Below are 13,306 nucleotides of genomic sequence, written 5' to 3'. Positions count from 1 at the left end.
AGAATAACATACTACGAGTATGCCACTGTATTCTACCGTAAAAAGTTCTACAATAAACAGTTTTCACCTTCTCGATGCCTTTCACAATAACAGAGAAAAGTGGCCCAAATTGCAAAATTTTCAATAAGACCCTTTAGCTCAGAAACGAAGAGAGCTACGAAAATTTTGTTTACATCTTCCGTTTGACAAAAATGTGTGACAGGTTGGTGCAAAAACCGTACCCTTATCTTCACTAATAACAGAGATACCATATGATTTCAGCTAAAATGGGACACCCTGTACAGGGTGGGTCAAATTCGACGCTTTTAAATGGAAACACCCTTTTCTATAGGAGATAGACCAAAAATTAATACCTGTGTCTGGAGTTCAATTTTCATCAAAAACATGATGGTGAAAATCGCACATCAATATCTGTTACCGTTTCGGAGTTACGGGGTGTTTTTCAAAAATGTGCATTTTTAACAAATCGCTGTAACTTTTTTACTATGGAAAATTTTGTATTTCTATGAAAACATTTCCAAAGCACCTTTTTACGTAGAATTTAATGGTTTAAGTGTAATTTTTTTAAAATTAATAATTTAAGAGTTATCACAACACAAAAATTGATTTTTTATTTGGGACACCCTCTATATTTTTAATTAACTAAAAAGAATTTAAAATTACCTTTCCAAAAATATAGCACACTTGATATTTTGTTATAATCCCCTTCGAAATACAGAAATTTTAAAAGTTCGCCACTTTTAACTAGTAGGCTTTGGAGCCCTTATTGTTGATCCCTTAATGGAACTCGAAAACATATTTTTCCAGCAAGACGACGCACCGCCTCTGAACGCTGAAGTTATCAGCAAATTTTTGCAGCCAGTTTCAAGAATAATTGAATAGCTAACCAAGATCCCAGCCGTTGGCCGTCGAGGCCACCTGACTTAGTGCCCATGGATCTAATCCTATGGATATATTTGCGGAAGAATAAAGGTTCCTCATTCTTCCGTATAATCTAGACAAGAATTAGAAATACTTAGCAGTTATGAGAGGGTATCTTTCACCCCCACTGAGTTAATGAATTCCGCGAGAAATGTTCAAAAACTGCCCTGTCTGTCCATAACAGAAGACGGTCGATATGTCGAACACCTGTAGCAACATCTCCTGTGTTGGTTTGCTATTTATTTTTATAGTTATTAGATATAGTTTAAATGTGTTAATATTGGTTAAATATATTTTAAATTGTTATAAAATTTGCGTCTCTCACACCAAATATTATTTTCGTTTAACTGATGCTTACAGTTGGATTTTTTTTGCATTCCAGCCGGTGCCGTTTAAAGCCTACTTATTTAAAGCGGGCGAATTTTTATATACTCTATATCTCGAAGGGGAATCGAGTAAAATATCAAATGTGTTATATTTTTGGAAAGGTAATTTTAAATTATTTTCAATAAATTAAAAATATACAGGGTGTCCCATATAAAAAATCAAATTTTCTGTTGATAATTCTTAAATTATTAATTTTTAAAAAATTATACTTAAACCAGTAAATTCTACGTAAAAAGGTGCTTTGGAAATGTTTTCATAAAAATACAAAATTTTCCATAGCAAAAAAGTTACAGCGATTTGTTAAAAATGCATATTTTTGAAAAACACCCCGTAACTCCGAAACGGTAACAGATATCGATATGCGGTTTTCACCATCATGTTTTTGACAAAAATTGAGCTCCAGACACCGATATTAGTTTTTGTCTATCTCCTATAGAAAAGGGTGTTTCCATTTAAAAGCGTCGAATTTGACCCACCCTGTACATATTGTAAATGATAGTTTACGCTTTTATGGATACAGCTAGTCAGCCTTACAATTGCAATCTTTAAACTATTAGTAGTTTTAAAGCTGTTTCAGATGAGCATTTCTAATTATAGATTTTCTGGGATTCTACATTAAGTATTTATTATTATATACCTATTTTATTTTTCAATCTTCTATAATTTTTTTACTTAAAATTTATAAAAACCGTTAATATTACAATTTCAAGAGCATTTTTATCATCTTTACAGGTGATTGTAATTAAATATAAAATGTAAAATAAAATAATCTTTGCGTTATTGGTGTATATAAAAAAATCCTAACCGTTTCTTATTTTTTCATCCCTTGTATATGACTTTACGACACTTTGTTTACCAAAAATATAACTTGTGGTTATACTGTTCTGACATAAAAAATCTTAATAATTCTGAAAATTATTGAAATCAACGTATTTTAAAGATCAATTTTGGGCTCAAAATTATTTTGAAATGTTGCTTGTATTTAAATCTTCTTTAAAGTTTTCTGATTCCTTCCATTGCATTGACTGAAACTAATTATATTATACCGGGTGCGTCTCAAAACCCCTCTAACTTTTTTATTTTTTCGGATAAAAAAAACGAGATTTGGTATGTTAGTATATGACATAAATTAGGATTGATTGACGTATTCAATTGTTGTCGGTCACTTTCTGTTTCACCGGAAATGACTATAACTTTTGATTTTTAAATGGCACCCTCGGTATTGTGTTTTAGTTTATTCGATAGAAAATGACATTCTGAATAGAATGACATATCATATGTCAACTTTTGACAATCTCGCTTTAAAAAAAATCGTATTTTAAATTTCAATCTAGAGTGTTATGGCTGTGATAAAAACACTAATTTTTAATCAAAGAGCCGTGGAAAAATGGATTTGATCGTCTAATGTTTTTCGTGTCTTGGCCTGGCCCGATAAAATATATCCAAATCGTATTTTTAATCATATTTCAATTTTTTCAAATGGAACGAGGGTGGCTCATTAGCATATTTGGAAAAAGCATTTTTTTACGAATAATTTGATACCACAGACTTGGTATTTCGAGTCAAAATGTCGTTATGAACCGCACAATTTTAAATAAACCATATATGCGAAAATGTCAAAAGTTGACATGACATACGTCATTCTATTCAGAGTGTCATTTTCTATCGAATAAAGTAAAAAAATACCGAGGGTGCCATTTAAAAATCAAAAGTTGTAGTCATTTCCGGTGAAAGAGGAAGTGACCGAAAACAATAATTGAATACGTCAATCAATCCTAATTTATGTCATATACTAGCATCCCAAATCTCGTTTTTTCAATCTGATAAAATAAAAAAGTTATAGGGGTGAGCCACTTTTGAGACGCACCCGGTATATGGTTGGATGAAGGATGGACGACGCTCTTGCATGACGGTTTTTAATTATGTATAGGGAGTTATAAATCGAGCAAATATCAATATTTTGCAAAACCCAAAAAAGAAAATTTCCGGAAAATAATAAATAGTGAAATGTCCATTTACCCTCTATGGATAGAGCCCTATACAATGGTCCTATATAAACTGTATTTCTAAAATGAATAGCTTTAACATATTTAAGATGAAAGTTTGCAATTGTCGAAAACTAAAACTTAAAAACTGTTTTGTTTATTTTTTTTTCACCTGAAATGAAATAAAAGACGTCAATATAAGAATTTTAAGAGCAACAATATTTCTTTTATAAGGTTATTTTTTATATAAATTTTTACTAACTTTACCTATTTAGTTGGTGAATTTCAAAAGTCTCTTCTAAGTGTTCTACACTTAGGGATTTTTCTGCAGAATTTCAGACTTCTAGACCTGATAATAAGGAATTTTCATACAACGAACTTTCCAACATGTTTCTACGGTCTAAGAAGCTGGATTTCCTAAAACCGCTTTGTCTAGCTAATAATCTAATATCATTAAAAGAATATTTGCGCCATATTTATGTATCTAAAGACAGTGCGCGCAGCGGTACAAACTAAAAATTTGATATAATAATAATATAATCCAACTGACATACCACTAACAATGACAAATAATTTATTTCTAAAGGTATTTTTTCAAAGTGTTTTTAGGTGTATTTTAATATGTATTCATTTTACATAAAAAAATAACGATTAAACAATATAAAAATACTTCATAAACAATCTGCAAATATATGCCTATCATTTAAGAAAAGAATAATTAAAATTGGTGAAGAGGTAGCCGCGGCATGCATGGGATAAAAAAACTCTTTGAGCTTTTATATGGATTTATTCCTTATTAATTTAGCTCACACAAAATATTCAATGTTTACAACTTTTTAATTACCTTAGCAAAACCAAGCGGCTTATTTTGCACTAAAAACTTGAATTCTTTTTCGTTCTTTTCAATAACCACTGTAATTTCTAACTTAAACAGAAATTCTTTCTCGTCAATTGTTTCAGTTTTGTACTGTTTTAGTTCGTATGCGCTCTTTCCTAAAGTGTCTTCTAATATCCTGTAACAGTCTTCCCGAAAAATCTCTGGATATAAACAGCTTTCAATTACTTCCTCCACGGCTTCAGTTAATAGTCCTCTAAAATTATCATCGGTGTCAAATAACTCCAAGGCAAAAGGAGTTTTATCTCCAAAGACAAATTTAATGAACTCTTCTTTATTACCAAGTAGTTTTGTATAAAAATCTTTATTACCGCACTGTTGAAGTCTTTGTAGGGCCCCTTGAATTTTAATTTCGGGCATAATAAAAGTAACTGATCCTAGAAATTCATCGTAAGCCATGGAAACTTCTTCGGGCGATACGTTCAGTGATTGTAACTGGTTGCAGATCTCTTTATAATAGTAATTGAGGTAAAACGTGAAATATTTCTGTTTGGTTTCTCTGTTTGTTGTTAGGGATATAAATAGGAGCACGTCGTGGATTGGAACATTGTACCTTTGAAGCTGGAAATCGACTAACAGGACGTTGATTGGTTCAGAACTGTCTCCTTCGTATTGGTACATGATATTTTTGGCCCACAGATCGCCGTGAGCCAGCACATTTCTGAAATTACTATGAGGAAACATTAACTGCAATGCTTTTTCCACCAGTATTTCAAATTTAGCATTGACTTCTTCTAAAGGTTTTTCGCCTTTATACACTCGATTAATTAATGCTCGCAAGCCACTAACACCGGCTTTAAACCAATCATAGCCTAGAAATCCTTCTTCTTTTCGGATTAATGGTTCTTTAATAAGTTCCTCTTCACCGGAATATAATCGATACGGTTTGCCCAATTCGCGGGATTTATATTCTTCGTAGGCTAAACTTCCAGCGTGATACTTGGCCAAAGCTTTGATGGCCAGGCAGATGTGTTGATTGTCTAGAAGATTTAAACTGGGCTTTCTCGGCAAGTCAAAGTTCCTCAAAGTCAGATCTTCAAAAACGATAATATCGTTAGGTTTACCTAGCAAATAGCGCGGTACAAAGTCCAAACTGTAACCTGGCAGGGTCCTTTCGAGATTTGGAAGGAACGTTTCGAAGAAATATATTTCTCTTTGCCATCCTTGCATGGAGTTTAGATATTGGCTTTGCATTGGGTGCTCGAACGGGAACCTTTTGGTGAAGAAACGTAAAGTGGTGGTTCTTTCTTTTATTTTGACGTCGATTAGCAGTAATAAATGCTCACCGAGAAATCCGTTCACTTCACTAAAAAACGGTTTAAGGTTGTACCACATCACTTCAAAATCATTTCGGTTTAGATAGTTTTTTACAATTGTTTCACAATCGGTTGTGCTGAGAATTTCACTTGCCATGTCTTCAACGCTAGACACTAAATTAAAATTTATAAATACGGAATTGCTTGGATATATGTTTATCCATCAAGGTTATCTCTATTTGGGTTATCGTTCATGATGCTGTTTATTTTTTGATATCGTGACTTTATAATTTTAATTCTGATAATTTGTTTTATTCTTTAAGTACTGGGTATATAAAAATAGTTGAGATTATTTTCTTAGCCTATTCAGACTATATTATTTTAATATTAATTCAAACAGGGTGATTCAAACTTGGACCTATTGATATCAGGAAAATATAAATGAATATAAAAATGGATTCAATGCTGATCAATTAGATCCAAACTAGGGTTCAGAACCGGGAAATCCCGGGAATGAAAGTACCGGGAATTTCCGAGTATTTTGGTTTGGTTTGTTTTTTTTTTTTCGTTCTTTCGGTACTGAGTAACAATAATTAAAAAAATATTTTTACATGCGAAAGGCCATTGATACTATCTAGCAGTGGAAATAAAAACTCTTCCCAATAAGTAGTGATGCTATCTCTTACTGTTCTTACTTCTGAAGTTCTTTTGAAGTTCCTATAATGTTTATTAGCAATTATTGAAGTTTAAATATATTATTTTATTATGTAGTTAAATGTATTAGTTATATTTTAATGTCGGCTTTAATAGATACTTGCATTTTTAATTCAACTTTTTTTCTCAAATTTAGTTAACTTGGTTTATGTTGTTTGGTGTGAATTTTAAATTACCTCTATTCTTTCTTCGCTTGTATTCCGGTATTCTACTTATTAAAACATAACATACACTTAAGTGTATCTACTGTTTAGATTTGGTTAGTAATCGAAATATAATAGATTATTCTATTATTAGGTAATTGTTTAGATAATAACTTATAACAAATATATTGCATATCGTCGGTGAAATGTGATAAACTGCTAACTCCATTATTCCCCGTTTTTGAGGAGAGAAAAAAACTGTACAAAAAATATACTTACTGCCATTACTCTCTGACGAGTATTTGACACGCATCAGAAGATGGTTACGGAAGGCGTTTTCTTTCATGAGCTTTTCTGTGACTGAAAAGCCCGATACGTGATTTTATCTCTCTTCCGTACTCCGGACATTCAAAAATCTCATCACTTTGTTGCCTCTTTACTTTTTGGTTGTCGTTGTTAACTGAGTTTACAATTCTCCTGCATTGCGTTCTATCTACTGATGCTGCATACTTATCCCCTTTAAGTTTTCATGAACAGCATCCTTGTATCTTTTGAGTTGTCCACCCGGTTTCCTCTTACCTTCTACAAGTTCACCGTAAAGAAGAGATTTCGGTGGGCGGTTTTCTTGCATCTTGCACACGTGGCCAGCCCATCTTAAGTGGGATTTACTAATCATGACTTCAGCGCTCTCGCCGCTTGCTTTTTCGAGGACTGATACGTTTGAGAAAAAATATGTACACATGTAGCAAGTATATTCATGCGTTAATATGATAAAGAGACAACAATAATATTTGTTGGGAAACAATAAAACTCAATATTTTGTGAAACATTTTATGCAAAAATGATGTATTAAATGTATTATTGACTTGAAATCAAAAATGGAGTTAGCAGATTATCACGTTTCACTGACGATATCTGCTTCCAAAGGCACTTATATAACTCTCTCGGTTTCATATGTGATCACACAATTTTTTATCGAGAAGCATTTTTTAAGGCGTATTCTCACGACTCACGTGTACTTGGCAACCACGCCAATATTTTGAATATTTTCGTACTTGACAAGTATACTATCTTTGTAAACAACATTTTTTGCAACAAGCTCGGCGCTCACCAACCCGAGAAAAGTGAAATAAATAAGTTACTTTTTCGAAATTTTGATGATCGGGAGTGTGTCCCTATCGAAATTAAAGAAATTTGACTAATGTTAATTCCTAAATCTATAATTAATTATAAATATTTAAGATATTAAGATATGTTTAAAGTTTTTGTATGCGTAAATCAACAATAAATTATTTAAGTACGATATCTTTTTTAATGATGATTTTAGTGATTATTAATTTATACTTTCAGAATTATTTTCTGCTAATGTGATATATACAAAGAAGAAGGCAATGAAACGGTGACGTCACTGGGAAATCGTATATTAAAGGAAAAAGGAGATAAAGAGTCTTTCGTCGGCAATCTGGAAGCTATTTACTCGATTTATCAGCGATCGGTTCATTTAACGCCACGACTGGCATTCGAGGAAATTAAGTAAACTTTTCGGATTTTATTTCGAAGGGTGAAAACAACTCCTGAATTCGTTCAGAGATTTTTTTCTTTCTTTTTCCTGAACTTTCGACATTAGTTTAAGTGGTAACTTTTTTATATCTTAAAAAATATTTGTTCTTTTGCGTCAATTACTTGTACCTGTTGAAAAGAAATGCATAACATTGTTAGTGTATCACATTTAGAAAAAAAAAAGAAAATAAACGTGTTTTCAAAAAACCGGAAGTTTTTCCATAAATATCAGTTTCGGATATAAGAAGTGTTGTTCGCACAAAACGTGAAGTTGGATGTATAATTAAACCAAAGTCTGTACAGGGAGGTCCGAACTGTATTCCGGAAACTTTGGCAGCGTATTGTATAGATAAAAATAAGTAAAAAAGTTCATACAATTTTATTAGTGTAGTTTCATTTTTCTTTCGATTTTTTCCAAATAATTTCTGAAATAATAGTCTATAAGAGCTAGCAACGTTTTCGAGAAAGTATTTTAAGACGTCTGGCTCTTTGATATATCTTTTACTATGCTCTCTGGAACAACATGCGGCCCGTCTGGCTGCCGATACCCGTTGCGTTCACTAGTGCGCATCGGAAGAAGATCCTATATTGTTTTATTAATTTAGTCCTATAAATTCTAGTACTGAATATAAATCGAACATGTCTCCATAGCGCAGTGCATAGAGTTTCCGACCACGAACCAATGATTGAGAGTTCGAATCCGGGTCAGGGCAAAGACGTTTTTATTTTATTTTCGTTTATATTCTGATAGTAAAGTATTAAATAATTTTGGTGATTCAAAAAAAAACAAATATTTAATGCTTTACTATCAGAATAAAAACGAAAATAAAATAAAAAAAGTCTTTAACCTGACACGGATTCGAACTGTGAATCATCGGTTCGTGGTCGAAAACTCTACGCACTGCGCTATGGAGACATGTTCGATTTATATTCAATACAAGAATTTAAAGGGCTAATAAAAATATAGGATCTTCTTTCAATGCGCAGTAGGGAACGCAATTTTTACCGGCAGCCAGACTGTTCCAGCATGCTGTTCTAGAGAGCATAGTAAAAGATATATCAAAGAGCCAGACGTCTCAAAATGATTGTTTTTTCCGACGTTCCTAACTCTCGTACTATAATGTCAATATTTAGATGAAAATTGGTGTTTGGGAGTTTTTTGACATGATATATTTGATTTTGATGTCAATATGACTCCTGTTTGTAGAGGGCGCCACCTACCTACATACATGTATTTTAACTGTTTTATAGATTATTAATACACTTTTTGTCCATACCTGTATAAAACATACTGAGTGAAAAAATATACATTTTCGTGACATTTTTTAAATGTCTTTTGGTTTGGTGATTGCTACGCGCAACCGTTCTCAAGATATTTAGAATGAAAATAGTTAATATATGTCATTATTGACAAAAAATAAACACGTTGAGTAGATAGTTATTTGATTGAAATAACAAATTTGGGATTTTTTTTAAATTAATAAAAAAAAATTTCTGCGAAAAAATGATAAAACATTTCAAATTTATTTCAGTGTATAATAACTATTTAGTCAACATATTTAATTCCTGTCAATGATGACAGGTACCTATTGATAATTTCGATTCCAAATATCTCGAAAACCATTACTCGTAACGATTTTTACCAAGAAACAGTTTCGAGTTTCGACGTAAAAAAACTTCGTAAATGCATATTTTTTACTCGGTAGTTTTATACAGGTACGGACGAAAAGTTTTACTTTCAAATCAGTTATCCAATATATTAAAAATGAAAGCACGAAGAAAAAAATAAATAACGCCACTGGGTTCCGCGGAAAAAGTAAAATTAGTTTTTATCTTTGCCAGATCTTTTATAAGATTCCAGACAACTGCAACATTTCTAATATCATTCTTTAGTAAGGAAACTGAGGAGGCCATAAGAAAATTTTGTTTGCAGCATCTTTAGTTTCACCTAACAGTAACTCAGATTCGCAAAAACCGCAATGATTTAGCTTTACTAGTATAAGTGAGTTAGCCACTTTTGCAACAAAAATAACACCATACATGGTATCCAGGGTGTTCGGATGGTCTCAAAAGTAAGGTCTTATGGCTTTTTCTTAGCTGATTCTTACTTTTAATTATTTGATAAATTCGTATACTTTAGTAAAGATTTTATTAGAAAATTTGATGTAAATTGTATGCAATACTGTAGTCGTGTCAGTTCCTTATTTCTATAGAATTAATTATATTAAGCTTTCATTTAGGTCACTTTTATATAGGACGTGATGTATTTTATTTGAGAACGCTTCAATTAGCATTAATCTGTAGTTTAATAGAAGCAATTTATGGTATGAATTATATCAATAAGAAATAAAATAAAATTGATTGCAACAATCTTATATAAATAGTACACGCGAAACTAAAGTAATATAATATTCTTTGGTAATAGTCATCTGAAATGATATATCTACCTATGTATTTTAACTAAAATAAAATAATTTGTCTATTGCAGGGCTTTTAGGGAGGGATCATAAATATTATATTTATTTGTTTTAATAAATTAAATTTACAGTGGCTCTATCCACAGACTAACTAGCGCATGTGCTTCGAACATTAATAACTATAACACAATTTTTTGTGTTCGAACAAAAGAACACTTTGTTTCATTTTTGGAACACTAATAAGAAGAGAAAAACAAAATCGTCATTTCCATATAAACCTAGCTTATACATATTATATGGAATACGTGGAATGCAAGAGGAAGGAATTTATTTTCCATCAATCTATAGGCGCTGTCTCCGGCGGCGGTGCGAGGGTCAGAAAAACTACCCCCGGATTGAATCATCTCCTTGCGTTCAGCCCTTCCGGGCCCCGTCGAGACAAAAACCAATCGATAAGATGCATCCTGCATCCGGCTAGCTGTCGGGGCGGGTCACAGGAATCACTCGCTTCTTCTTTTTATTTTGATGACGTCGGAGATAGAGGAGGCGTTCTTATTCTATTTTTGTTGTTTGGTCCAATTTTCGTGTGTTTTATGGTGTTTCTTGTTTATTAGTAGAAATACAAAGATGCGGTTTTGACTTCACTTTACCAGTTTTTTATAATACTAAAGATGCTGATACTTTGTATGCTACACACAGATATGTCCTAGCTCTATTAGTTTCTGAAATACAGGGCGGTTTTGAAATTGTTGCATTTTTTGATATCCGAGATATGAGAGTATACCGAAAAGGTGAAAACTGGGTTCCGTAGAGTGTTTCACTTAGAATCCACTGGTGTAACTAGTTTTTCGCCGAGGGCTGTCTTTTTGGGTTGGTTATCCATATAATTTTACATATAAAATGACAGTGATCTTCATTTCATAGCCATCGCTGATGCCGTTTTTTTTTCGATTATATTGTATAATCTAAAACTATGTTTTTCGCTGTATAATCCGAGAGTATATAAATCTAGGTAAAATAATTATATCATAAGATAAGGAACTTATTGTAGTTCCTTATACCGGGTGAGGTTTCTACGATGTTCCCTATGGGTATCTCGGAAATCAGGGTTGCCACCTTTTGTATTTAAAAAATCGGGACAGCACTTGTGCAGCCTTTTTTCCGAGCTTTTTTCTTAAATGTAAAATTTTATCATCGGATTTTGAAACAATATTTTATGCCTTTTTGCGTTTGCTTAAAAAAACTATTCGAAATTTATAATTAATTATGTAAAAATAAATAATGATAAGTTGAAAACAAAATTAGTAAACAATTAATTAAATCTAAAACAACTAGAACAAAACCTAAACAAAATCAAATGTTTCAGCTGTATAGTCTGTATAATTGACTTTATTAGTTTATTTAATTATTTTTAAATGAAGATTTTTTGGCAAAATCAAACACTAATTCACCAAAACACTTCAAAATATAACATAGTATTGTAAAATCGCTTATATCTGGGACTTATTCAACCGGGTCTCACAATGCAAATTCACGTCAAATATCCATCTAGTTGGTCATTGGCAAGCTCATTGTACATGAAAATAACAAAACAAACATTTACTGATCTGGATAAAATTGATAGTTAAATAGTAAAACTCACCCGGGGGTACTCCGCCCCCTAGCCACTGGTATTCTATTCAACATATCGTATTCCATATCTTCCTTCTTCAACAACTAGCTGGTGTCACCTGAAACAAGTATAGGGGTCTTCCCCGGACGCAAATCTGCAGCTAAACAGATTCGCATCCCTAATAGTCACTAAGACTCCTATTCTAATAGTCAATAAGACTCGTATCCAAATAGTCAATAAGACTCGTATCCTAATAGTCAATAACACTCGTATCCTAATAGTCAATAAGACTCGTATCCAAATAATCAATAACACTCGAATCCTAATAGTCAATAAGACTCGTATCCAAATAGTCAATAATACTCGTATCCAAATAATCAATAACACTCGTATCCTAATAGTCAATAAGACTCGTATCCAAATAGTCAATAATACTCGTATCCAAATAGTCAATATATCCTATAGTATAGTATATCCTAATCCTTTATACCTAACCTTAGTCATAAGACTCGCAACCTCCAAATGTCAGCTCTGTGACAAAACACAACATAACACTACTACACAGCTGGCTGTCCCGTCTCCTACTGACTGGCCTGCAGCGCGTCTGCAGAAGTGTCTAGTCCTAGCCGTCAACTATTAAGCTTGACCAATCAGGTTGGTTAGCGCGGTTATTTGGAGTGTGTTAATTCATTTGCGTTTGTCAAAAACTCTAACGTGATTGGTCGGGCTTAACAGTTGCCTGCTAGGGCTAGACACAAGTGCGTCGGCAAGCTAAGCCTTCTCTTACATCACATTTTTACCTGCTCACAAATATTTACATCGCTTGCCAATGAATCTATACTATTTTCTCTAATCGACTTTCATTAATAGAGTGTTCTAGCATTGCTAGATAAATAAATAGAGAGTTTCCGAATTATAAAACCATTATTATAACCAACTTATTTTCCAAGTTTTACAGTATACACAAGGATAAAAAGGCCTTAACCCCTACAAGTGCGTTAATTTCCATTAAACACTTTGCAGTGTGCATTCACCAATTAATAGAATACCTACTTAAATGCTCCTTATTTTATCTAGTCTGGTCTTTTTTTGGGGGATATGTTCAAGACTGTTTACAAAACTTACCTAGCTATTGTCAACAACATGAGAGAAATAATTGAAGCTGCTTTTCGAAGTAGAATTCCACATATACCTTTTAAAATGAAAAGATCTTTTGAAAAAAGAGAGAATCATTTTATGCAGTTAACAGGAAAGGAAGCATTTTGAGCATTTGATTTCATCTAGCTAATTTTTGTCACATAATTACGTTTGTATCTACTTTTAATTCTGTAATAATTAAAATATGTTTTAAACGTGTATCTTTTTATTACCGTTGAGTATTTTACTCTACATCCTTTAATTTGTGTTAAATTAACG

General features: G+C 32.4%; 2 protein-coding genes across 2 annotated transcripts in view; one reads left to right on the top strand and one right to left on the bottom strand.

Annotated features, from left to right (window-relative positions):
- The window catches only part of LOC115890539 (ras-associated and pleckstrin homology domains-containing protein 1), a 331,325-nt gene that overhangs the window by 46,871 nt on the left and 271,148 nt on the right, over nt 1-13,306 (top strand). The gene's annotated exons all lie outside the window — the stretch shown is intronic.
- On the bottom strand, nt 4,059-5,623 carry LOC115890540. Its single transcript, XM_030910800.1, has one exon. It carries the CDS (start codon nt 5,599-5,601, stop codon nt 4,120-4,122), a length of 1,482 nt encoding a protein of 493 aa, XP_030766660.1. The 5' UTR covers nt 5,602-5,623; the 3' UTR covers nt 4,059-4,119.

Source organism: Sitophilus oryzae, unplaced genomic scaffold (genome assembly GCF_002938485.1).
Source record: "Sitophilus oryzae breed Bouriz unplaced genomic scaffold, Soryzae_2.0 scaffold_882_pilon_pilon, whole genome shotgun sequence".
Classification (NCBI taxonomy): Eukaryota; Metazoa; Arthropoda; class Insecta; order Coleoptera; family Curculionidae; genus Sitophilus; species Sitophilus oryzae.
This window is presented reverse-complemented; position numbering and strand designations above follow the sequence as displayed.